At 45.5% G+C, this 27,934-nt stretch overlaps 1 protein-coding gene and 2 gene segments (V, D, J or C); all 3 read left to right on the forward strand.

The window, feature by feature from the left end:
* The window catches only part of LOC102522090 (T cell receptor delta constant), a 258,099-nt gene that overhangs the window by 147,981 nt on the left and 82,184 nt on the right, over positions 1-27,934 (forward strand). The gene's annotated exons all lie outside the window — the stretch shown is intronic.
* The window catches only part of LOC102522345, a 268,545-nt gene that overhangs the window by 73,247 nt on the left and 167,364 nt on the right, over positions 1-27,934 (forward strand). Inside the window, 1 exon segment of the C gene segment in view lies at positions 20,970-20,979. Within this exon segment, the coding sequence occupies positions 20,970-20,979 (10 nt within the window).
* Positions 17,583-19,296, forward strand: LOC116664181. The segment is given in 2 exon segments: positions 17,583-17,840; positions 18,003-19,296. Coding segments are annotated over 2 exon segments (456 nt in total).

The following is a 27,934-nucleotide window of genomic DNA, read 5'->3' on the forward strand; positions in this document are numbered from 1 at the left end:
TAAACCTGGTTTCTAACCAGAAGTGAGTCCACCTGGACCTCTGTCCTTGGTTGTGTCATTGTTGCTCCGGCTTTACGTGATGACACCTCGCTCCATGGTTTCAATTCTGTGGACTCGTCCTGCCTCACCAACATCAATGTCAACTCTTCTGACTTCTCTCCAAAATCGAACAAAGCCTATTATCAACTGGCAGGTAAGTTCCCCGCTGAGGCTGAGCCCCTGGGGTGTAACTGAGGTGGAGGAATTTAGGGACCTTGGCCAACTTGATCACCTCCCTTCTCTGTTGGGAAAGAAACCCCCAAACTCTTGCCATCCCCCGGGATTGTGGGGATTCCTACAGAGAAGCCCGGGAGAGTCTGGCCGGAGCCAGCGGGACCACCCCGCCCTGTGGGAGAGCGAAGGGCCAAAGGGCCTGGTGGGGGTCACTCTGCCATGGATTTTCCTTACTCAGGTCCAGCCTGTCAGAGGGTCGAGGGCAGCCGAGGGTCTGGGTGTCTGGTTCTCCCCACATCCTCCTCCTCGGGGGTTAGGTGGTCCCTGGGAGAGACTCGGTTAAGGAATGGCTGTGATGCTGAATGGTTCTGACAGTGCAGCCTTGATGGTTCTAAAGTCACTTAACCTCTGAGGGCCCCTCGCTCATAAAATGGGAATCTAGTGCACTCCTCGGTTGCCGTGAAAGCTAAGAGAGTGGGCGTTACAGTGAAGGTGGAGGCACACTCAGACGCTCGGTGACAGAGAAGTTCCCTTCCCCACTTACTGGCTCGTGAGTTTGGGGTTCAACTCATTGAATCACAGGGAAGATGTGATGAGGACAAAGGGAGGAGGTAGGCCTCCTGGGTCCAAAAATCTGCATCAGGCTTTGCGTGACATAACCCCTCAAAACCCCATGAATCTCAGCCAAATTTTTCTCGTTTGTGACATTATCAGAAACAGAAAGAGGGGACACAGGTACGGAGACTCTGATCTTTAGCTCCACGTTGGTTCCAACACCAAGAGCTGATGGAGTTCGGAGGGTTGTTTTTGCAGGAGGTGGAGATAATGACAAGGTGGCTCAGCCAAGAATGACTGGGCCCCGGGTCCTGGCTCTTAGGGAAACACGTAAGTTCCCTGGTACCTATTCTTCCTGGCAGTCTCTGTCTCCAGATTATCAACCCCCATCCAACAGGGCTGGCGAAGAAGTGAGGTTCAGGGTGTGTCTCCTGCAGCCCCTTACTTCGTGTGGTTTGCTCAGAGAAAGAACAAGAAGACAAGACCAAGAGAAAGAAGGTGAAAGCAATGAGTTAAAGTAATCAAAGCTTGGTGTGTTGACTTACAATTCAACTAAACAAATGATATCCCCTATACAAATATTCTGGGGATTAAATGAGCAATATAATGCCCTTTTGAGCTCTTTGTGATCAAATGCTTTGCCATTAAAAGTTACATTCCTGGGGAGTTGATATCGAAGTTGCTTGTTCCTTGTCAGTAAACATAAGAAGACTCCAAACTTGTGTAAATTTGAATCACACAAAACCTTCCCCTCAGCTGTCTGGTCTCTTGACAGCCCCTTTTCACCAATCTCTGCAGTCATGGAATGTAAATATCTTTATCTGAGCAGCGCAGGCTTTTGAAAGTTTGACATAATAGGATTTCTTCCTCCCAGGGAGTATCAAACACCAGTGCAAACTAAAGTCTATTTTATTTTTAATCAAGACTAAGTCAAAGGGTCTTTTCTTTGTTTTTTTTGACTTTCTATTTCCACGTGACCAATAAAGTGTCCCTACTGACCATCCCTGCCCCCTGGAAGCCCTGGGAACTGGCCCAGACATCCTCAGAAGACACAGCAGGACGTTTGGGGCTGCATCCCTGTCTGAAGTGTTCTTAGGGGAGCAGGGAGAGTTGGGAGGACCACTCGGACAGATAAAGCAATAAAGAATCAACAGATACTTGACAAATGAAGGGACCGAAAGCTGAGAGAAAAGGAACAGTGATTTTAGTTTGCTCTTGGAAGTCGAAGTTCAGTGTCAAGCTGGTGTGAAAACTTAGATCCTTTAGTGGATTAATCTCTAGAACCCTAGTGCTAGACTGGTATGTTTCTTGAATGAATAAATGAATACATATCAATCAATTGATGAGCAGTAATACTGAGAAGGGGAAGAAATCTACTACAGATCAATAAATGGGCACTGGAAGACGTCCCTTTGTCTCCTGGCCCAGGGAGCATGGCCACAGCTGCAGCAGTGTCCTTAGGCTCCGGGGACCTGCGAGGCCACACATCTCAGACGGCATTTCACCATCAACCGCAGCTCCTCGGGCAGCTTGAATCATTTACTTCCATGATGTGCTCCCCAGCTGTTGTGACCTCTGGGGCTCCCTCTCCTCTCAGAATCCCTGTCTCCTATGTTAGCTGTTTTCCTCATTTGGAGAATTAGCCCACACTGCCTTGACCATCGTGCTCCTCTGTCCCTTCCTTCTCTCGATAACAAGACCCTTCGAGGGTGAGATGGCGTCGTATGCTGCTTTTTGTGTCTACTTCACTGCAAATTCTACAGATGAGTACCTTGAGAAGAATGAATAAATTAATGAAATTAATGAACACATGCCAAGGCTTAAAGAGAAGGACATTAGCTTCTTGGTTTGATCACAAAAAGCAACATTGCTCTCTGTGTTTCAGTCCCCGGCCCAGGGGCGCAGTGGCCTTCCTCCCTCTCGCGTCAGGGCCCACAGTGATGCACCGGCACCTGCAGCCCCTGCCTAAACCCTGCAGCTGCTGCATCCTCTCTGCTCTACTCGCTGCCCTCGTGAGCTGTAATGACGAGTTGGTTCATGCTGCATTGTGTCTTCCATCCTGAGGACTGTTTCATAGCTTTGCACACATCCTTGCATCCCAAGTTGACAAATAAGGGCTGAAAACACACCCTGGACCATCACCAGCAACAGAGCAAATGTCAGACAAGGTCTGTGGGTCCAGAGTTGAGGCAGTGGGACCCGGGCTGCAGCAAGCTTCCTCTTACAAGGACTTCACACTGAAATGAGTAGGTGAAAAAGACCCATGGGATTCCCTTCACACTCTGTGCCTTCCTCATCCCCACCTCTGGGGGTTCTTGAGGATACTAGGGGAAATTTCAGCATGAGGGGTGGGACTCTGCCCCCAGGTCACAGGATTCACCTTGGCTTTGGGCAAGAAGTGTCTAGGGTGCCCGGCTTCATGATTTACTTCTGGAGTTGAAGGTGGACAGATTTGTAAGGAAATCAACAGACAGTATCTCTCCAGAGGAGAAAGGGTCCTCTCAGGCTCCAGGAGGCAGTTCCAGCCAGGGTGGTCCAGGCAGATGTCAGGAGATGGCTCCCGACCCTCTGTTGCAACAAGGAATCCAAGGAGATCCATAATTGTGTGGATTATGCTTGTAACTGTCTTAATCCTGCTTCCCAGGGACCAAGACTTCAGCCTCATTATGAAAATGACGGTGCGGAAGAGGCAAATGGACACTAGATGGCAGCAGAGGGTAAGAAAAGGGAGCTGCGGGCGGTGCGGGGAGACATAGGCTTCCAGCCCCTCCATTTTGCTTTACATCTTTAATGAGATATGTGAAGAAAATGAGTCCCTTACATGCCAGACACAGATGCTACAGCATATGGAGAGATGCCGCACAGCAATATTTCTCTGGTTATTAAACAGGAGGCACCTAACCAGTCATTCACTGCATCATCATGCAGAGTTGTCCTTTGTGTCTCAGATGCTGCTGTTGACAAGGTAATAACAGGAGAAAGCAGTTGAGAAGACTGATGTACCAACCTGGGCCTCTGGGCACTGCAGCATCTCCAAGCCTGGATGCTGGCTGGATTGCCAGGAAGCATGAGCAGCCCAGCCCACGGGGGCCACCTTGTCAAGGGACACGGTGTGGCTCATGCTGCCAGACTCAGTCCAGGCAGGGCATGGGCTGATCTTGGGTCTCCCAGGGAGTCCCCGAGGGCTCATTTATTCAGAACCCGATTACCACCAGACAGCTCTGAAAGCTGACCTTCCAACCACAAACCCCAAATGGGAACAGGAGCTCTAGACATTTTAAAGAGCAAGACATGCTTGCTTTCCTGGTGGAACTGAAGACCTACAGTGTAATGAAAATGCGTTCAAATGCACAGAGACAAGGGAACACTTTTCCCACACTGCCCCAAGCAAAGGTCGGGAATCTGGTCCTGCTGACCTGGGAATGTTTCCCTTGGAGGACGCATCTCACATATTCTCCTAGGAGACTGTTACTAGGGCTGGGAGCAGGTGGGTACTGCTCTATTTTATTACCATTTCCCACTCTCTACACTTTTCCCTATGTCCAGCCACTCAGTCTGATCATTCCTTACTTCATTCTCCCATCTTTCCAAACCCAGGGGCTCTTTAAGGCCTCAGTGGTGACTGAGGAACTACGAAGAGGTTAGTCAGCCCAGGCAAGCAGCCCCCCTCTGAAGCCCAGAAAGAGACTGTTCTCTCATCCACCCCAAAGCCCACAGCTCCCAGGGCTTCTCAGAGTCATTCATGAAGCCCCTCAACAATCCAGAAATGAAGGTAAATAACACAGCCATTTTTCATATGGAGAAGCTGAGGTGCAAAGCTGAGATACAGCCTCCCTTTCCTATGGGGTTGAGCCTCTGAAGCGGATGTCAGGGGAAAGTAATAGCAAGATTCACGCTGCCACTCTTCCCCTCCCTCTTTTAGAAAATGACTCTAAGTGCTACAAATCCTCACTGATCTGTGCGACCTTAGGTAAGTTCCTTGACCCTTCTGTGCCCCCTATCTTCTCATCTGCAATCTGAGGGGCCAGCATTAGACGGTGACAAGGCCCCCTCCAGCTCTGTGATCCTGGAGCTTTCATTTCACAGGTCTGTACCAGCCCTCAAAGAGTGTCACACACCATGCTTTCTCCAACAACAGCCAACCCCAACGGGAGCGAGCAGAGTTTCCTCCCCTGATTGGTAAGAAACGTGGTGGTGGTCAGAGTCGCGTTGACGTCCTCTGTCCTCAGAGCGAGGGAAACAGGGAAATTTCAGTTGCTGCTGACATAGCAGCAGGGCCAGGAGGTGTCCACACTCCTGTGGAAGGACCATGCTGAGTTGTCCCCGTGGGCGGTGAAGATGCAGAGCCAAGACTGGAGGATGTTTTAATAACTCTTTCTCAGTTTAAAAAAAAAAGAAAAAAGACCCATTTTATTATGCCCGGGGGTCCGGGGGCAAATCCAGGTCTCCCAGGAGGAACCTGCTCACCCATAATGGGGGATTGGTTCAGCTCAGCTGCTCTGACAAAGGGCTGATACAGCGTGCAGTGGTACAGCCGGCTCCCCACCGCTGCCCGTGAAAATGACTCACAGCGGTGATGAATACCCAACCTCCTTTGATGCGCTCCGTGACATGAGCAGCAGTCTTGCGGGGGACGAGGTGGACGCTGGCTGCCGGCCGCGCGGGGCGCTGCGCAGGGGGCCTGGACACATCTGGCTCCATGCCGCAGCTCCAGGAGAAATTCAGGCGGGTGGTTACCTAGGACTCCCTAGGACAACAGAGCGCCCTTTCCTCCATCTCTCTGCCCTCGCTCCCTCTCTCTTCCTCTCTTTCGCTTTCCGTCTCCAGCTACAGAAGAATTAGATCCTCCAAGAATGACAACCTGTTTTTATACCTACACCCTCCCCAAGGGAATAACAATTTACTTCCCTGAATAAAACCGGTTTTATTGAGCACAGAATGAAGGCACCCTTTCGCTCGGCATCTGCGCCAATTGCTTTCAAGCCATAGACCCGGCCCCAGTCAGTCGAGCGCAAGGATTTTCCTCTGTAATGGCCATTTCTAGACATTCAGCCTCTCGAGTGGCTGCATGGTACCTTGTTCCCCTAATAGGCTCTCAATGATGATTGAATACAAAGCTTCCCAGTCTCTCTCGCATTGGCAGCGCCCGGGACTGTGTCAGTCATGAGCGTCCAGAGCAGGAGACTGTTCCCATTGCGCGGTGAGCACCCAGGCTCTCGGCAGGCAGGGAGGGTCAGGCACAGCCACCTCCTGCCTGTTTCAGCTGAAAGCTTCTTTATATGCCGACGATTCTGTCGTTCTAGACAGGGTTCAGGGAGCATGTTGGTCCCTGGAAACTTGGGCAAAGTCTTTACAGTTACTGAAGGGAGTGGCAAAGGGTGTACAGAGAGAGGACCTGGCCATCCCCACGTCTGCACGCGTTGGTTTTCTGAAATGAGGCTGATTTTATATTTTACAGTGAAGTTGGACTTTGACTGAAAGACTTGTGCACACACAGAGATCGCATGCACCCGTGTGCACATGCGCACATGGAAATAATGCAACAGCTACTCTTCACTGAGCACTGACCACGTGCCACGCACAGTGCCCAGGGTTGCCCACGCACCAGCTCTTCTGTTCCTCCTAAGATGCTCTGCGTGTGCGGGAGTGGCAGGTGGGCATTATTACCCCGGTTTTACAGATGAGGAGCCCAAGTCTCAGAAAGGCTGGGTAATTTTCCCTAAGATGGAAAAACTAAAAGCAAAAGGGCTTGAACTCTGGATTGTTGGATTCCAAAGCATCATCTCAACCGCTGCACTGCAGTGCAATATGCTTATTACCGAGTGCACTGGGGATATGAAGGAGAGCAGGAAAGTCACAGTTCTTGACCTCAGAAAGCTTCCGTTTAACCACACACCAGTGCACACAGAGCTACATGCATACACAGAGTTACTGTGACTTACAGTGTCTTCCAAGAGTCCTGTAACTAAGGTATCTGTGTTCCATCTGTCCTCATTATCCTACTCTCAGTCTCCAGTCCTGGATTCACAGCTTGAACCTTGTTCATGCCATAAAGACTAGGGTCTTCTGCAGGAAGGCTAAAGATGCCTAAATCTTATAGGCAATGATGTGAGCAATAGGACCACTGATAAATTATATTACAGTTTTCCAGCTCCTGAGCTGGTCACTGTTTGTCTTGTATTATTTTTTCAGTTTGATCAGGAAGTTTCTCTAACTCATTTCTCTCTATTTTCAGGGGAGCAGAGCAGGAGAGCAACAGGGGCAGAGACAGGGAAGATTTCAAGCTTACACGTGCAGGAAGCTAAGTCATAGATCAACTAGAGGAAATAAAGCAGGGGAAGATTCAAGGTGCAATGAAATCCCATTGCTTCCATGACCTTGGAATGTAAGTGATGATATAGCTGAAGGACACTGTGTGCTAAGATGAAACAGAAAAAGGGAGGCAACCAGTTGCACTAGCTGTAGATTTTGCCAAGAGCAGACTGGGGGCTGCCAAGGCTGCTTCAGCTTTGACTCGTAGAGCCATGATCTGGGACATGGGAAAGTAGTCGTACTGTGCTGGACATCTTCCAGTGACATTGACCCAATAGGGATTGGGAGGACAACTTCTTGATGCTAAGAAACTTCCCTCCAAAGCAGGGTTACTGAACCACCCACGTATAAGACATGGGGAGACTCAGACCACTTGGGTCACAGGAAGAACGTTGAGAACAAATTTGCCTTTCTATGGACTTGACCTCTTTGCAGGTCTAATATTTTGAAAGTTTATTACACATAAATTTACATCTGATTTCATTTCAGGAAATTTGTGCTCCTTCCTGGATTGCGCATCAATCTGAAGATAATGATTTTAAGTCAAAGTCTCCCAAGAACCTGGACCACAGTGGACTGAGAGGACTAGTGTTCCATCTCTGGGTGATCACTCCCCACCACCACTACCACCACCATTTCAAAACCCCAAGGCAGCCTGGTTGTCTTGTCAGCCAAAATTCAACTTGGGAAACTGACGTGGTCTTTGTTCCCAGTTCTCTCGACACATGCAACTCCAGGTGCCTGATCATTAATCAATCTTAATTCCCACTTTAATTTCTCAGCTATGGCTTCCAGTTCCTGCTTTCACCACCTCATCTGAAGGAGTCGTTCCTGAGCCTCCTTATTAATCCACAGACACCCACCTTAGAACCTCATTCTAGGAATCCACCTTCCCTACATGCCTGCATTTGACCACTGGAGGGCAATGCTGGACCGGCCAAATCTCTAGGTTCTCTGTTCCATCTTTGTCCCTGCCTCTCCCATCATTGCAGGATGCAGCCTCTGGTTGGAAACCAAAACCAAGGACCATTGGAGCACCCTGAGAGCAGCAGCACAGCCAGGCCTATTACAACATTCCCCCCTCCTGGAACCTAGGATCATAAGACTATGATCCAGTTCACTGGAAAGCAGATTTGGCTCCATGAGTGATACAATCCCCTGGGAAAGAGATTGAGAAAACAACTTGTCTCATCCGTGTCATTAACCAGGAACAGTCTGTCTCTCTGACTAGGGGTTGCAGAATCCTACATGTCCCTACCCACTCAGATGTAAGCTCCTTTAGGGTAATGTCTCAGTAAGCTCTGTCTTCCTGGCAGTAAACACGGTGCTTGGCAATAAATGTTTGTTGAATGGATGGATGGATGCATGCATGCATATATATGCATAAATTGGAATTGGCCATTTTCAGATTTGTTGCTGTTTTCCAGCTCTTATAACACCTAAAATGTAAGCCATCAATTAGTTGCTGAGCTTTCTTAATCTCGAAGACAGCTAAGGATAATTAGGTTATTAATTAAAGCAGTGGTTGTCATCGTACAAATGTTTATTTCAGACACCACTTCAAGAGTTTCAGATTTCTTACTTTGAGGAAGTTCTTTGTAGGTCATCCATGTGTCTTCAGACCTCATCAGCCTGTGGATTATAAAATACAGACATTACTTCATGAATATCCAATTTATAATAACCTGCAGCCTCTATCGTGGGGATGTGGAGTACCCCTTCTGTCCCCCAGGGGATCTGTGGTAATTTCATCCTACCGCGGGTCCCCATGGGGCTCCACAGCTCTTCTTCAGGCCACCTGGTGTCATCCCATGAGACCCATCCTTCTCCAGGCTGCTCTCCCCTCTACCCACCACCAACGGAGCCCACGTCATTCTGGGCACAGCCTGCTCCCTTAATCATTCAAAGCACAGCTAAATGCTGGAGAAGAGAGAGAAGTGCACATTTTGAGACCCAAAATCCAACGTGTGACTCTTCCTGTCTCCCCGCAGGCTTCCACGGAGCAGGGACCCGTCAGTGCCTCCAATACAAATCTGCAGGCATCCCCACATCTCCATATGCAGAGTCCAAAGCCAGCTCCTTTCCTGCCCTGGGATGACTGACAGTGGAGAAAATGATTCCTTCCCAGGAAGCTCTCCACCCGCCCTCCCCCTTCTCAGCTGGAGGCTGGTCTTCATGGCCCAGGAAGGCAAAAACAGTGTTAGTAGTTCTTAAAATACCATGTGTGAGACACCAATAGCCCCGACTAGATTCATATTTGGGGGAAAATATGCCCTTTATTTCTAACTTGAAAGACAGGAATTAATTTTTCTTAACCATACTTAACCATCTCGAGTGCACAACATCCAACTTTCATGCTGACTTCATAATGTCCACCACATTGAGCGAATATTTGTTTCACATGTCAATAAAGTCATTCTCAACCTTACTCTAGTTTTCTCAACAAAAGAAGAGGGCTGTAAAGTTCACCTAGGGTAGGGAGAGGATAGCTCAGTGGTAGACCGTATGCCTAGCATGCACAAGGTCCTGGGTTCAATCCCCAGTACTTCCACTTAAAAATTTTTGAATAAATAATCAAACTTAATTACCTCCCCTTTCAAAAAATAGAAAATAAAAATTTTAAGAAGATTCATCTAGAATCTCTATTCTAAAAAAAATATAAACAAAAACAAACCAAAAAAAAAAAAAACCCACACCCTCAACAGTCTTCAAGGAGCAGTTCTAATAAAGAAATAAGAAAGAAAGAAGATAGATACCCATATTATAAAAACATCTAGCTTAAAAGAGGATTTCTCCCTACAGTTCAAATCTAGGTCCTCAGAGTACATGATTGGTCCTCATTCTTCTTACAAAAATGTTATAAATCAAAGGAAACTTTCCTGAGAGCAGAGAGCGATTGGGAAAAAACCTTCATTCTAAAAGGTTTTTAGAATGCTTCATTAAGCATGTCCCATGTCTATGTACTTTTTAAAGATGCCTTCAGTGTGATCAAGGAATAGGCCTCTAGGTCATCATCTCTGTTCTATACCTTAAAAAAAAACGTACAAAAACTTCCATAAGAGAGGAGACTGACAGTCAATATATAAGACTCAAGAGTCAAGGCAGGTCCACAGGGTTAGCTCCATGCATTCAAATCTAGACCTGCCTTGGGGCCCTGATTTCCAGGACCAGATCTTCAGTAAGTGAATAATGCCTGAGGCCTGGGTATCAGCGCTGATGCCCAGGTTTGACGTTGATGGCAGGCCACAGATCTTCCTGCCTTGTGATTTTGAAAAATTCAAAATCTCTCCTGAGTTCTCAGCCTACTGACATCTTGCCCCAGGTGAGAAGTGTCTGAGATTGTTTCCCTTGAGATCGTATAGTCCTATCTTACAGCTCCAACACCACGTAACCCTGGGAATTAACTATGGATCTGAGTTTTTCATGTCACTGTGACAGTGTAGGAAATCTTAGTCAGTCCCTCCAAACCACACACATTGGGTTATGCCTTAGGGAGACTGTGACACTGCGCTACCTTGTCAAACACCAAAGACCTCAATAAGGACTGTGGATCCCAAATATTGCTAATATTGGAGCCAAATCCTTTAGTACATTCACCAGACATGATCCAACTGCAAGTGTTCTTTCATGTTCTGGGTAGCTTGCCTACCAGGTTTCAGAGCTTGCCTACCTTGGACAGAGCACATGGGCAACCCCTTGAAAATCAATTCTCTAGGAAATCTACCCTTTGCTCGGGCATATGGACCTTCCTGAAGGCAGTAGGACAATGGGAGGGCCGTGTATTTTCCAAAGGGAGACACATACATGGATTTCTAAAGTCAGACCATAATAAATGTTGTTGGTCAGAGTATGATGCACAAGTTGCCCAAAGGAGGGAGAGACCAGGAGGATGGGGAAAGGCTCCCTGGTAGAAACTGTAGTTAAAGTGACTGAAAAGATGAAGGACTTTGACCAGGTGGAGGGACTGGAGAAGGACGGGGTAAGCAGAGGGAGAGCAGCCTAAGCAGTTCGGGAAGGTGGAGAGGACCCTGTTTGGAGAACAGCATGCACTCTGTGGGACGGAGTCTGCCCTGGCTGGGCCGGAGCAGTGGCTACAGTGGTAAGGCGTGTCCTGATCGAGAAGGGTCCCGCGAACCAGGCTGACGGATTTGGGTTTCGTCCGGTGAGAAATGGGAAGAAAGCAGAGAGACATAAGAGGCTTGGAAAATGTTTAAGAAAGGTCACTGTGGAGGAAGATTGGTTCTGAGACTGAAAGCAGTGAGATCTGAGACTTCAAAAGCAGATGATGATTTGTAGGGGTGAAGGAGACTGGAGAGACGGCCTCTTCCTGCCATCCTGGTTGCATGCTGGAAGACTCTCCAGTTTCCAGGCTTCAAGACTTTGCCGTCAGAAATTAATCCTTACTTGTTTTTACAACATTAAGACTTAAGGTGTTGATCCTTGTGTTTCTGTGGCCCAAAGGATTCATCACCAGTGGCAGAATTTCAGGTACCAATAAAGAATATTTGGGAGCAGAGGTTTTCTGGGCCCTCAAAACTCACTTCATAGTTGACCGCCCTCCCCTCTTACTTAGGAATTCAGAGTGTGAAGGAGCAGCCACCCAGTGTGCCTGAAACCACCTGATTACTGTTCCTTTTCTCCTCTTTCTCCAGACTGGTGTACGGAGACCTAGAGCCAGAGAAAGTCTGTCTTAAGTTCTGCGTCTCCCCATCCAGTTAGAGCCCTTCTCCAGTAAAATGGCTTTGGGTGTGACATACCCCCACCACCAGGGATGGCCTTCCCGAGGAGTCTGTGTGAGCCTGTCTAGGGCCACCATGCTCCTCACGTACATCTTCCCACCTCGCTTCACTGTACCAAACATCATCCAAGGAGGACCTGTGGCCATCCTGTCACATCACCTGCTCTGGTGCAGGCACCCGCACAGCCACGCCCCAGCCTCCATCTCTGCCTGTCTGTGTGTGCCTGTGTGGCCACAGCTATCCCCAGCTCACCTCAGTGTAACCCTAAATCCAGGCATCCTGGGGTGAGTGTCTCCTTATCTCTTCTCCACTGTCCTCTTATCCCTTTGAAGTTTTTCAGGCGAGTATCTTGCAGAAAGAGTATTCCTGGAAAAGAGAGAGGGAAAGAGATGAGGGAAGGATAGAAGCAGAGGTGAGTCAAGGCTTTGAAAAGTAATAGAAGAGGAAAGAATCCTGACCTCCACTAGCCCTGACTCTCAAAATGAGATTGGCCCTAAAAATAGCTTATGATTTATCCCAAATTAAAATTTCCTGGCTCTGCAGCCATTGTGTACACAATGAAAAGGAAGCCATCGCACAAAAGAGGCCGTTATCCTCACAGTGGGAACAGTCACAGCCAAGCTGATTCTGCTCCAAGAATAGAAAGATAACGGTGCTAAGTCAGGAACTCCAAACTTTGGCTTGTCAATAAACAAAAAGATTTCTTGAAGGGAGAATGGCTATAAAGAAAGGTGGGCAGAAAAGGAACCCTCTGACTCCTGCAGCATGAGTTACCAGGGAAAGTCCAGTCTGTGCTCCTCCGTGGTGATATGACCAGCTGTGCCGACTGGGAGCAGACCCCGCCTGGATGTGTGCAGACCCCACAAGCCCCTTCACCCACCCCTGCCCAGCTTCGTACGTGTGATCTTTCTCTTTCTGAAGTCAGACATCACCAGACTTTAGACTCCACGATGGCAGAAATTCTGGCCAGTTTTTGTTTCCATTGTGTCCTCATCACTCAGCAGAAACTTGTATATAGTTGGCACTAGATACGTATTTGCTGAATGGATGGATGGTTGATTGATTTATCGATTCATTAAAAATGAGCAAATTCCTTCCTTCCTGTCTGGCTTCTGAAGAGCAAGTCTCAGAACCAGAAACTGTCCGATGGACATTGGAAGCCATAGTGCCTTCAGGAAGATGATTGTTCCTACCTTCCCTCATCCTTCCATGTACCTGAGTCCTGAAACTCAGGAACAAGGACCCAAGAGATCACCACCCACCAAACGTCTTTCAACAAAAGGCTCTCTGCCCGGTTGTTTCCTTTCAGAGAAGAAGCCTCCAGGGGCTGATAAGGGAATGGTACCATGTGTGAAAACACAGGCCCCTAGTGACAGAGGGGCACCAGAGCCTCCTCTAAAAGAGTCTGTTGGATTGCTGCCTTTGAACGAATCTGAATGTGTCTTTCGATAGCGCAAGCACCAGCCACCCCTGAGGATGTCTCTCCTTCATGGCTGCAGCAATGAAGCAGCCACGTGGCTGTCACAGATAAGGTGGCCCGAGTGCCTTGTGCATGCAAAGTAGGCTTCACGGTAAACAGCAATAAGCAGATCTGCCCCCGGCCACGTTCCGGCTGCTCTGCATCAGGCCGCCCTTCCTCTGTAACTGGCTCCCAGGTAAACGAGTGCGGTCTCCCACCACTTCTCATTTCTCATTTCCTACAGGACTGAAATTACACAGTCTTCCAATAGAACCACCATGATGGGGACAGATGTGAAGTTTCGGTGCCAATATAACATTCTGACTCTGTTCACTGGTATCTTCAGAGACTAACAGAGGCTCACCTGTACCCACCTTGCCTTCCAAGGCACCGTGGAATTGGAGCGTTACCAGTTGTCTGTGGACAGAAAGTTGTCCTCCAGGACCTTAACCACAGGAGCCGAGAGGCAAAGCCATTTACTTCTGTGCACTACAAGCCCTACGGTGCATGCTTTATATCACACCAGACAAAAGCTGTAAGCCTCAAGCAAGCGCAACACAGAAAGTTCAGAGGATCACCCACCGAGAGAGAGGGTGTTCAGTATCATCTTGACCTCCCCTTTCATTCATCAATTCATTCACTCAAAACTAAAGGGCCCTGATGGTTTACAAATTGATATACTAAGTGCTGTGGGGATACAAAGATAAAAACCAAGCACTTTTCAAATAATAAAATGTATTCAGGAGATAATACCTCCTCACACTTATCTTGCAAAACCATGAGAAGCGGAAATTCAGTCCCGTTGAATTACTTGAATCTTTGACCCGACAAATAAACAAACAGTCCCTAACACCCAGAGTGGCAAAGAATTGGACATACATTTAAAAAAAAAAAAAACAAAAACCAACAATTAACATCTTAATCACAGATCCTTGAAAACCTAACAACATTTCTAAAAGCCTGAAAAAAAATTAAGTATCTATCTATCTATCTATCTATCTATCTATCTATCTATCTATCTATCTATATGTATGTATGTAAAAAGACTAGTAAGTTAAATAGATAAATAATTTAACAGGTAGAAAGGTAGGTAGGTAGACAGACAGGCAGACAGTCAGAGGGTGATGTAGAGGTGGTGTAGCACCAATGACTAAGCTCAAGTTCAGACTTGGAAGCCAGACGTCTTGAGTTTGGGATTCCAGATCTTCCACTCAGTGACTCACTACCTACACGACCTTGGACAAGTTACTTTGTGTCTTGCCTCCCTCAGCTATAAAATAATCATAACAATAACACCTCCCTTAGAGGACTGCTGCAAGAATTAAGTAAACAATCACGCTTAACGCCCTTAGAGCACCGCGTGGCCACAGGAAGCACAGGAAGCATTAGCCCCTGTTGCTGTGGCTGGTGACGAGAAGGGGGGTGATGGGTGCTGCTGCCGAGACAGCCTGTCCCTACTCTTGGGCTGGGTTAGGTCTTTAGGAACTTGCTAAGAAATAAGTCAATCTCTTGGACAACTAAATATCTTTTATACATTAGTATCCCATCTAGTAAGAATTAAATATCAATGGGAATTCTGAGACAGACAATTCGAAAGACCTTCAGGACCTTTTTCATTGGATGCTGATAAATGATTATGGGCTACCTACACAGAAAAAAAGAAAACAGAGGAAAGAAAGACTTTATGACATATTAAAATAAAATAGTAGCTCTACTCATTAAACGGATAGTGGAATAATGTATTAAAGTTAGAGCCATAAATAAAGTTAAAGTTGTTTACAGACATAATCATAAATAAGGCATAGGTTCTGTCAACAGGCCCTGGAAAAGTCCCTATGTCCACAAGGACTACAAGTAAAATTAAAGTAAAGCTGGCCTACGGCATCCTAAAGAAACTGTCAAGTGCAGAGCATTCCAAGATTCCAGAAGAGCACACGCTTTACAAAGACACGTCCACACTGGCCTCTGTTTATTCGTGGAAACTCCTTGGTGTGAGCTGCTGAGCTGAGAACTGGGAGTAAGTAGAATGTCTTCTCCATTTTCTTTTCTGAAGATGCAGGATCTCCTGCCGCTTCAGATCTTGCTTTTATTTGTCAGTGGAAACACGAATTCCCTGCTGTCTTGCTGGCTTTCTCATTTGCAGCCAACATATGGGCTCATCAGCACCAGCATCTCCCAAGGGCCGCCCTGCAAGTGCACAAAACAAGAGTCTTTTCTTGGAGAAGAACTGGAGAAGGACCCTTTGCCATATTTGGCTTTGAACTCAGACTTCTAAGTCTTAACCCTGATGGGCATGCCCAGACCCAGACAGTGTTTGATGAATGAGTGAGTCCCTTTCTTTCTGGGTTTTCTCTTCTCCAGGGTGCCTCGGGGTTCTTTGTGACACATCCCCAGAACTGCTGAGTCTTAAAGTATAAGACTCAGGTTTCCTAAAGGACGCTTACAACTCTAGTAACCCTGCTGTATTCTTGGAGGCAGAAAAAAATGATTCAGTAATTCCTCCCCAGAGCCAAAATTCAAAGGCCAATGCCATGTCACCTGCCATAGGAAAATAGAAGTTTCTCTGTGAATCTGTCACCCAGATCTCTGATTCTGCCATGCTAACAGTCTCAGTGAGAGAGAGAATCTTTCTTCCTTTTCCACTGCCATCAAAGGTGGAGGACAGTTTGGACAAAGGAGAAGAAAGTCATGAGAGAACTATGCATTGACTGGAATCCACTGCCCAAGGGTACTGATCTGTAGGAACCAAAATGAACCCTGTGATGGAGCTGATGGTGTACTTGAGAGTGTTCCAACCACCTCATCATCTGACTGGAAGCCCTCCAATCTCCCTATGTGGTCCTAGAAGAAAAGGTGAGCAGAAGGTTAAACTATTTAACAAATGTTCATCAAGTATCCATAAGTCTCAGAGTATAAACTTGGCATGGCACTTTTTTTTATTCAACAATATATATTGAGTGTCTACTATATGCAAGACACCAACCCAAGAGCCAAGGATACCAAGGCAAATAATACAAGTCTCTTGCCCTTCTGCAGTTCACACTATAGTGGGGTGTTCAGCCTAGTAGAGGAACCAGATCAGACACATGTGAAAGCAAGAGAAGTACTTGGTTAGTGAGGGAGGGGATAGCTCAGTGGAAGAGTGTGTGCTTTGCACACACACAAGGTCCTGGGTTCAACCCCCAGTACCTCTATTAAAAAAATTAAAATAAATAAATAAACCAAATTACCTTCCCCTCCAAGAAAAATTCTTAAAAAAAAAAAAAAAAAAAAAAAAAAAAGAGAAGTACTTGGTTGTAACAATTATGGGAGTGAGTGTTCCAGAAAGAAGGCACAGATTGGAATTAGGACCTTTCAATTTCAGGATGAGTTGGGTGATGGGAGCCAGGAAAACATCTTAAAAGAGCTGAGCTGAGACTAAATATGAAAAAGTTTATTTATTTACATCACAAGTTCCCAAGTCAGCAACAGAAGCAGAATTACAACTCTAAAAAGTCCCCGCTTGCCTCTATGCTGTCTTGCTTAGCAGCTGCCTCATTCGGTGCCACACAGCTGGGTAAATGAGTCGCAGATGGGATATTGGCAGCCAAAATCTTTCTCGAGACAAATGACACTGTGATTTTCCTTGACATCCATTGAAATTCCTCACTAATTTCCAAAAATATCTTATGTTTGCTTTAAAACAACCAGGGGGCCCAGACATTTCAGGAAAAACAAATCAGAGAAACAGAGTAGTCCCAGCCGTCCAAGCATTCCGAGCCCAAATCAGTCAGACCCAGAGGAGCCATGTCCTTACTGACGGAGGTCCTGGGACACCAGGCAGCTGACATCCTGGGAAATAGAAGCGCGAGTGCCTCTCTTTTCATTCACTTCCATTCCTGTCCTTCAGTTGCTTGTCCAACTAGCTGGTACCAGAGCCGAGAAACCAGGGAGCAAAGACAGCAGCTGGAAAGACGGCAGCGGCAGACAACTGCCAGACCCAAACGGAGGCGAATCACGGGCATCCATGAGTCTGATGTCACTGTTACTAACACTTCCTGTGAGAAGTGTGAGGCTAAGAGATCAAAAAAGGAAAGCGTTTTCCTTCACTGAATGTATCTCCTTTTTCATTCAAAGAATTCTAAGGGGCTGGGGTGAAAGTAGATGTGTTCTTAAATCACAGGGAAAGTAGGTCCTGAAACTTCCGATTAGAGAGAAAATCACACCCCTTTGCAATTGCTTTATTTCTGTCACCCCCAAAAGCTGAGTTCTTTGAAAGCAGAACTTTCCGTCTCTTTGTCAGAAATTCTCTTCTGTCTCCCAAATAGTGTCTGGCCTGCGATTGGTAGTTAGCCCATGTTTGTTGAATACACAGCCTTGCCTGTGACCTTGGTGGCCTGTCACATCTCTCTCTGAGGAAGTGAGTAACACCCAACCACCCTTATAACGGACAGAAGTTCCCACGGGCAGACAGCAGCTGATTGGGGCAGGGGCAGCCAGGGGCACCGGAGGACCAAAGACTCAGCTCCGTGAAGCCATGCTGCCGACCTGTCCCCTCTTCTGCCTCACCATCTTCTGCACAGGTAAGGACAAGCTGCTGGGCCTCTTACTCTTAGGGAGATGTGTGGCAGGAGCAGTTTTCTGGGGGGAGCAGAGGAGCATTGCTTGAGCGCGGCTCTGACACCCCCTCCCCCTGGGGTGGAGGGAGTTCACCGAGGCCTCTCTGACTCAGCGTTCCGTTTCAGGGGTCTCTTTGGGTATAATTTTGGAACCAGAGACCAAAACTCTGACTGTTCCCCTTGGGGGGCCTGCCACCTTCCGGTGCAACGTAACTGGAGGGGACTTGGGAAGCTATCAGATGAGCTGGTATAAGAAGAATGAAGATCAGTCCCTGACTTCAGTATACAGACAAGGCAATAATGCTACTGAAGGGGCGAGGAGTAAGTTCAAAGGGAAAGTTGATGCTTTAAAAAGTCAGTATATACTCGACATTCAAAACGCAACAGCGGAAGATGTTGGGACTTACTACTGTGGGTCGGACATCCACAGTGCTCCAGCTCTGCTTCTGGTCGCCTCAAAACCCCCGGCAGCCAACCGAAGCGGCACATCCAATGAGAGACCATCTCGGGCTACAGTGACCACCAAACTGAGGTGAGATCACTTGATAACCTCGAAAATGACATCTGATAGGAGAGACAGGGGCGGAGTTGGGGCCTTATCTTTGTAGTTGGTTGAGAGAGGCTTTATCAGCCAAAGAGGGCAGAAAAGGCTGTTAGGTTTTGTTCAGGGAGACCAGGGGACCCTGCTCCTGTCTGTCACAGACTTCTGAGAAAAGACTGGGGGGTGGGAAACAGTCTTCATTACTGAGAAGATCCTCTGGCTGTGAAGAGTCTGGGAAGAACAGAATTTTTACTACCGGGAGTGCTGTAGCTCATTCCAGTGTCTGTCTGGGAGAGGATCCCCTTCCACACTCGCTTACGTGGATGTTGGCAGACCTTGAGCCCTCACGGAGGCATCTCCAGAGGGTTCATCACAGCACGGCAGCTTACTTCCCTGAGGCAAGGACTTTGAGAGAGAAGGCATGGTCTTTTGGTAACCTCATCTGAGCAGTGACATCCCATCGCTTCTGCCATGTTCTCTTCAGCAGAAATGAGTCAATAAATGCAGCCCACACTCAAGGGGAGGAGATTACATGAGAGCATGATGACCAGGAGGTAGGGACCATTGGGGGTCATCTTAGAAGCTGCTGGCTACAGGGGGTTAATGGAGTGGAGCAGAGAGAGGGCTCAGAAACTCTGGTTGAGATCAGCTCTTTCAGAGACTCCTGACAACAAGGCTAAAGAGATTTGATTTTCTCTTACAAGCCAGTTTTTCCCAAACTTTATTGTGCAGGCAAAGCACCTGGAGAGATTGTTTCCAATCAGATTCTTGAGCCCAAACTATAAAGAGTCTAATTCAGTCTGTCTGGGGGCAGGACCAAGAACATGTATTTTTAACAAGCACCTGAGGAGATTATGATACAAGTGGTCCAAGGACGTGTTTGAGAAATTCTGCTATAAGCAGAAGAACTGTTTGTTTTTTAGTACAAGGAAGATGTGTCCCAGTTCTCCTGCCCAACTACAGAGAAATGAGCATTAGATGTGATCAAGGAACCTCCTGATCAATTGTTCTTAATTCCAACTGCATATTTGAATCACGTGGGGAAACTCTTTGACAATATTAGTGTCTGGAATATATCCCTAGAGATTTTGATTGAACTGGTGTGGCCTGTGGAGCTCTAGCTTCTCAGATATTCAGCCTCCCTCCCCCGCACTCTCCTTTTCCCCTCTCAAGTCTAAGAACTTAGTGTTCTAAATGTGGTCTCTGGACCAACATCATAAGCATCACCTGGAAGTTTGTCAGAATGCAGAATCTCATGTACCAGCCTAGATCAACTGAGTCAGAATCTGCATTTTATTAAGATTCCCTAGGTGAGTTACATGCATATTAAAGTTTGAGAACCACTGGTCTAGGGAACCCATCATTACCGAAAAATTTCATAGAGGGGGAGAAACATAAATCAGTTTTTCACAAATGTCACCCAAGAATCTATATTTGTAAAAAGCTCCTGAAGGGACTCTGATGTGCAGCCAGGTGTGAGACACACAATAAGCAATCAGTCATCCCCAAATCAGGTTACAGATTATTTGTGTTACTAACGTAATAAATATTCTCACTGAGGTGCTACTGTGTCCTTGCATGCTCCTTGGAAGGAGGCATGACATAAATTCTAGGTATGACTATTTCTCATTCATCCACAAGCAGATAAGGAAATGAATTAATATTTATTGAGTCAACGTGCTCTTTATTACACTTGTGTCCTTCCTGGATTATCCACTGCAACCCAGGACCTCGTGCTACGCACCTTCATCCCAAGATCAAACCAGAAAAAGAGAACCTGAATCATTACTGTCTGATTAAGTCTGATCGAGAAGAAAAGGGACAGGAGATGAGAGCGTGTGTCTCCTGCATGATGGATGACAGCATGAAGTTCTGGCCCATGTTGGGGGGAGGCAACTCAGAATCTGAGACGGGCATGGGGTAAGCATGAAAAACAGAGCCTGGGGCCAAAGAAGAGGGACATTTAGGGGGAAGGCAACCCAATGTCCAATAACTACCCAGTAACAATCTGAGAGAGTCTGGGCACAAAACAATGGAAAAAGGAACTAGACAAGAATTAAAATTAGAGATTTGGAGAAATTCCCAGAGCTTATCAGGAGGTAGATGAGAAAGTCGTTTACATAATACCTGAAGCCTCAGACTTGGGTGGAGATAGGACCACTAAGGCTCTAGCATAGTGTAGACATGGGCCAAGTGTTTCTGCAGAAATCCCAGAGCCAAGTGAATGACATGAATGTCAGCAAATAATTTATATTGTCCTTGTTCTTCTCCACTGCATTGGTAAAGGCAATTGAGGGTTGATTGAGTTCATATTATTCTTATGCCCATTAACCTGCTTTCTGTGAGTTTTATCTATCATGGAAAGGGGTCACTTGACAGAGTTCAGAGCATTGAAGAGAAATCCCAGAGAGTGTCTGCCCATCCTCTGAAGAAGTCTTTGAGGTCAACTTTCAGGGCATTATAACAGGCATGCCACTTCCACCAGGCTCCCAAGCTAGGGAGTCACTAGGCATCCTGGGTGGCTAGAAATGGAAGATACGACTGTTCAAAAGGAGCAAGAAGGTACTTTGTGTTTGAGAACAGTACTATCAACCAGCTGCACTTACAAACAAGTCATTCAACATCATGGAACCCTGGTACGGCGTGAGAGGCAAGAGGAAAGAAGGGAATCAGAGTACACTTCTTCTGCATCATCAAGGAAGAAAATGTCGTTTCTATCATAAGGTGTCACAACCTTGAAGGAATTGCTCATTACAGCATCCTGAAAGTACCCAGGGAAGATACAGGAAAGGTCCAAGTAAGGAAATGGACTCAAGGAAATTCAAGTTGTGACCTTCATTCTGAACAATTAAGAGTTTAAACAGAAAATTAGAATCATTGAATTTGAAAGCCAGAAGGGATCTTAAAGGTCAAATAGGAATCTCACCATTCAATTTACATGTTCATTAAACATTGATTGAGTAAATGATCATTCAGTCTCAATTCCAGTATTTTCAATGATAGTTCTTATTTTAAAAAGTCACTTCGTATACCAGATCGAAGTCTGCTTCCCTCTAACTTCATGCGTTGGTGTTTGTTACCCAGTCTGGAGTAGCACAGATTCAGATCAACCCTCATATTTCCAAATAGTTGAAGACAGCTGTCAGATCCAACCTCCAAGCCCTCATTTCTTTATACAAAATACCCTCAACCATTCCTCATGACTATCTCATAAGTTTTGAACTCCATCAAGAGAAGAATCTAAGTTCAATATAATTTTCTATTCCATACAGTTCTTAATACTATGACTAGCATATAGCAGGTAGTCAATAAATATGAGCTGAATATGAATACATGAATTAATACCTATGTATCCACCTGATAGTTCAACATGTCCGCTTAGATGCTTCAAAGTTACTTCAACTCAACTCCAAGACTTAAGTTAAGATCTTCCTTTTAAATATGATCCTTTCCTAAGGTTTCTTATCTTATATATCATCTTAGAGCCACACACTTCTCTCCATCCTCCCTTACCAACACCTTGGTCCAAACTACCATTTTCTCCTCTGAATCATTTCATTAGCCTTTTGAATGAGCTAGCTGGTCTCTGGGACATTCCAGTATGTCCTCCTCACAGTAGCCAAAGTGATCTCTTCAAAGTATGATTATGATCACGTTATATTCCTGATTAAAAACCCTCAATGACTTCCCATTTCTTAAAGCAAAATCCTTAAAGAATCCTTAAATCTTTAAGAAATCCTTAATTTCTTAAAGACCAAAATCCTTACAGTGACCTCTAAGACCCTGCTCAGTCTGACCTTGTCTCACCTCCACTGCCAATATCTCTCACCCTTCTCCCTCATTTTCCATTTCCTGTCAAACTGGCCTTCTTCCAGTGGCTTGAATACACCAAGTACCTCCCCCCCACCCCAGGGCCTTTGCACATATTGTTCCCTCCCTATGGAATACTTCTTCTATTTCCTTATAGTCTATTTAACTCCTATTCATCTTTTGGATCAAAGTTTACACATCAGTTCTTCATAGATGTCTTGAGATGTCCCAGCAAGTTCAGATTTAGGGTTTTAAATATGCCTTCGTGTTTCAGTTTGTAATGTATTTCATTAATTTGATTAATACCTAGCTTCTCACTACTTTGTAAGCTGTGAGAGGCCAAAGACTCTATCTGCTCTTGCTTATCTTAAGCCTGATAAATTGCATGAATATATATTTGTATGAATAATTGAATGACTTTCCTAGATTCCAGATTTTGGTGATAATCACCTAGATTTTGGTGATAATCATTGACTCTGGGCCACAGGTGGGTCCCAAGCCTTACTATAATCTCACTTTTGAGTGGTCTGGGAGATTTCAGAGTCACCCTGAGACAGAGACCAAGTGTTCTCGGAGACCAGATTTCTACCCACTCTCTAGCTGTCTGACCGATGCAAAAGCCCATCTTGGGGCACACAGGACTGGGAGGGTCGGAGGATCCTCTGGAGTATATTTGATCCAGTTCCCACATAGGGACCTGAGACAGGTAAGCGGGACCTGAGACAGGTAAGCAACACCTGCCCAGAGAAACTGGCCAGCTACGAGGAGATCAGAGGAGTCAATGTTACTTTTTCTCAGTGACTCCTGGCTGAGCTTATGATGAATCCTTTTGGATTTTATGTGGATATTTTCAGTAGCTATATTATTAAAATACACAAGCCTATAATTTGAGGGTGCATATGCTCATCCCTCAGATATGTACTGCGCACGTACAGTATTCCCGTGCTTTGCCACATGCTGAGTTATACAAACCACCAAAGCTCAACTCCTGCCCTCAGGGTGCTCTTTCTAGTGGAGAAACAGACATGAAAATAGAGACATTAACAGAGGAAGGAGCACACAGCTGTGCGGACAGAGAGAAGGAAGTGATGGCCTGGGGCTGGGGGTGGCTTCTCAGAGGAAGTGACGTGAGCTCCTAACAGAAAAAGAACTTGCTTCCCTGAGATGATATAGGCTTGGAGGTTCTTGAAGATGACCCAGGAAGGAAGGTAAGAATCCTTGACAGTTAAATTCACCCACGCACACACACACAAGCCTCCCTTTGGCTCTGATGTTCCCAGCTTAAAACAAACTGAAAACTGATGGAAAAATCAACCTAGACTAGATATAATCAGTCTTTTTTTTTTGGTGGGGAAGCTAATGTCTATCAGAACTTCCGTGGGGCCCCTTAACCACAGACATAGAAAACTCTCTGCCAAGCAAAGCTGAGAGATTTCCAAAGTGTTGCCATGATGCACACCACAAAACGGACCAGCTAAATGGGAACAGTGTGGGTTGAGAAGATAAATAATTAAGAAAATCAAAGAGGAAGGGGGGAGGCAAAAAAGAGCATTATTTCCTTAGGTAATGGTCACTCCCTTTAACTTTTTGTTGTTATTAAAGAGCCCTTCCAAACCTCTGGGATTTCCCAGAATTTGGTGCTTGGAGGCACTGACCTTTTCCCCATCCCACTGATGGGAGCTGTGAGGAAATCTGGAGAGACTAGTAAGAAAGTAATGTGCTCCACAGGGAGGCGAGCAGTGCGGGTGCGACTGGTCATGAACTTCCACTTCTGTGTGTCCTTTGATTTCATTCAGTTTGAAATATTGAGAGTTCTCCTCAGATATGCCAGCACCTTATGGTCTACACTAAGTCTATAAATCTAAACCCATGGAGTTATTTTTAATCAGAGCAAAAGTACAACTTTTCTCCCATGAAGTATAAAAAATTCAGCTACATTTTGTTTCCTGCTTCTCCTCCAGGGTTCTCTCTCTTCTGGGGGCTCTGGAAAGAAACAGCTGTCATATTTCTAGCAGCCTTCCATATTTCCCTCTTTGTATTTTTCAACTTTGCTATAGTAACAAACAGCCCCAATATCTCAATAGCTTAACAATGAACATTTGCTTTTTGCTCCAGCTTTTACTACAAGTTGGTGGCTACAAGGTGTCTGGGAAGCTCTGCTCCCTTCATCTTCCCATTCCAGAATCCTGACGAAAAGATAACTCGCTATTTGGGACACACTGTTCTCATGACAAAGGAAGAACAAGAGAACTGCTGGCAGAAACTCAAGATGCTCCTTAGAGCGTCTGCTCAGACACAACATACCTCTTGTCCACCCACACTCATTGGCCAAAGCCCTTCCATGGCCACGCCAAGAATCAGCTGGGCAGGGACCATGCCCCTCCCACAAAAGGCACTGCAAGACACGAAGCATCCAGCAAGAATTGATAATCCTCTCATATAAGAGGGAGGATAAAATACTTGAGAATATTGATACAACCTATCACAATCTTGGACTCCACCCGTGTAATCTGTACCCAGCATGGAGAGTTTCTCCCCATATCAACTAAAAAGAAATTTGATATGATTTATTTTCTTCTTAGAAAAACTCTCAGGTGACACTTGCCAAATTGTTCTTAATGTCACTGTCCCTCAAGATGTTAACAGTTATTAAGCAATTAAAAAGGATTCCATGGTCAAATAAGTTTGGCAAACTCTCTACCTTAATAGCCCTCTCTTAATACTCCCAATTCTTTATTACCATATTGTATGCTCTGAGAACTGCTGTAAAGATACCTACTTAGCCCAGAATTGGGTTCAGAGAGTTCTTCCTATAATGGCTCAACCACTAACATCTCATGAGATTCTGATGACTAACGCTGCCCTCAAGGATTATGGGAGAATCACCCCATGGATTCTAGCTGCTTCCTCATTTCTGTGCATCCAGGCTGGAGGATGCCTAGTGATGGTGAGACGAGGTATGCATGAAGCCAACAGGTGTGTACAGTCCTCCAAAGGAGGCTTGTATTTTCGCTAAAATCAAACTCCATGTTAGGAATCTGAAGATGCTGTTCATCTGAAGACACTGTTCTTTGCCACTGAATTAAGTACAAACCCCTCAGATTGGCTTTAATTTCTTGTTCCTTTATACAACAAATATATCTTGAGTCCTACTCTGTGCCAATACTGTACCAGACATTAAGTACATATTGTGAGTGACATAAACACAGGCCCTGCCCTCCTTAAGATAAGAAGAGACAGACGTAAAACAAACACAGGAATAAATAGCAGATGATTATACAGCCTCTGAGCAGTGTGCTACACCACTGGCCACCCATTCCTTCTTTTTTTTTTTTTTAAATTGAAGTATGATTGATTTACAATGTTGTGTTAGTTTCTGGAGTACAGCATAGTGATTCAGTTATATACACAAGTATACATGTTACTTTTCATTATAGGTTGTTACAAGCTATTGAATATAGTTCCCTGTGCTATCAAACTTATGGTTACCAAAGGGGAAGGGAGTGGAGGGGTCAATAAGGAAATTGGGATTAGCAGATACAAACTACTATATACAAAATAGATAAACCCTCATTCCTTCCTGAAATGCTTTCCGTGCTTAGCTTCTGAGATGCTGTACTTTGCTGGTTTTCCTCTACATCCCTGGCCTCTCCTTCTCAGTCCCCTTGCTGGCTCTTCCTCTATCTGGCTTCTAAATACAGAGCACCCGGGGCCCTTGCCTGGGTCCTTTTCCCTTCTGTATCTCCCCCCAGGCGATCTCATTCATGCTCACAGAGTTGAATTCCACATATGTGCTCAGAACTCTGAAATTTATATCTCTAATGCAAAACTCCCCTCTGAGAATATCATCTCTCCCCAATTGAACCACCTTAGCGCTTAACCTGTCTTGAGTCATTTCATGTTTTCTCACTTTTCCCATGATTGTTTGGATGCTTACTTCATGCTGCTCCTAATTTATAACCCCTTGAGGGCAGGCATCCTTGGTCTGTTCACCTTCAGTTTCCACGGGGTGATGCATAGTAAGAGTTTAATATATGATTATTAAATTTAATGTTTGAACTGAATTTCTGCTTTAGGGATCACTGAGACACAGAGTGGAATGAAAGGGAATATTTTATTTAAAGAAATAATGCCTCATCCTACTGTATTTCCAAATGAAAAATCTCTGATGAGAGAACCCAGCTACATACTTTGGCATGAGGTGAATACTTAAATTTAAAAATGCTCAATCAAGCTAATATCTTCCCTTGTGGTCACAGAAGCTGCCGCAAAGGTTTTATAAATTGCCTGCGTCCCCACACCCATCTGGCAATGCCGGATGTCACAGCCACGGATGACTTACTCTTCACAGTAGTCCCCACCCACATCTACTCTCTACTTTGAAATGAAAGGATAAAAGAAAACAACAAGGGTTTACCTAAAACTCTCCCACCAGCCAGAGCAGTGGTTCAACCACGTCATGCTGATTCCTCGATTTAGATTCAGGGTCAAAGAGGAAGTCGATGGAGGACGACTCCCAGGATTGCAGAAAGATGTTTCTCCAGCTGCTCTAATAGCAGCTCGTGGCAACTGCACCTTGGCTCCTTCATCTGAATTTTGATCCTGTTCCTTTCCAAGCTTCTCCCCACCAGTCAAAATCTGCTCATTTTAATCACCTCTAGATGAAAAGAGGACTGATTGCCCAGAGAAAAGCTAAGTCTTTTTGTACATGACGATCTGCTTAAGTGGGTCGGGGTCCACACTGCCCGTGAAGAACACACAGGGAGGCCCTGATCATAACGCAGACACGGAGCCCACGGACCCTTCGTGTATGTACACAGAAGCTGTTTTTTCTCATTTTGGTTGCCCTAAAAAAAAGTTGTCCTTGGCCTCCACCTGCTTGAAGCTTAGGGCTTAGTCTATCAAAACAAGAGGAAAATTGTCTGGATTACATCCCTTCTGTAAAAACAAACATTTTTCAACTAGCATAGCATTTTTTTTTTATTGAAGTGTAGTCAGTTTACAGTGTTGTGTCAATTTCTGGTGTACAACATAACAGTTCAGGCATACATATACAAACATATGTTCCCATTCATATTCTTTTTAATTATAGGTTACTAAAAGATATTGAATATAGTTCCCTGTGCTATACAATAGGTCCTTGTTGTTTATCTATTTTATATATATGTATTAGTTAGTATCTGTAAATCTCAAACTCCCAATTTATCCCTTCCCATCCCCTTTCCCCCAGGTAACCGTAAGTTTATTTTCTATGTCTGTGAATCTGTTTTTGTTTTGTAAGTTCCTTTGTGTCTTTTTGTTTAGATTCCACATGTAAGTGATATTGTACGGCATTTTTCTTTCTCTTTCTGGCTTACTTCGCTTAGAATGACAATCTCCATGTCCAACTATGTTGCTGCAAATGAACTGCCTTAACATTAAACTGTATTTTCTTTTTCTGCTGGTTTCCCTTCTCTACCCCACTTCCATGGATAAACACACAGTTTGTGCCATCATATTGATTAACAAGAGGCTCTCTGGGCTGACGGTAGTTGTGGAAACCCTGCTAGGCATTTGGTATTCTGTCCAGCTGAGTTTCCAACCCTACTGTGAGTCAATGCAAACACAGCAGATTGTGAATAGAGGTAACAGTTCTCCTCCCAGCACGCTGCAGCTTCTGGGTCACCAATCTGGGACTTGAGCTGGCATTTTGAAAAATCAGGTTTTC

Source organism: Camelus ferus, chromosome 6, assembly GCF_009834535.1.
Source record: "Camelus ferus isolate YT-003-E chromosome 6, BCGSAC_Cfer_1.0, whole genome shotgun sequence".
In the NCBI taxonomy this organism is placed as follows: Eukaryota; Metazoa; Chordata; class Mammalia; order Artiodactyla; family Camelidae; genus Camelus; species Camelus ferus.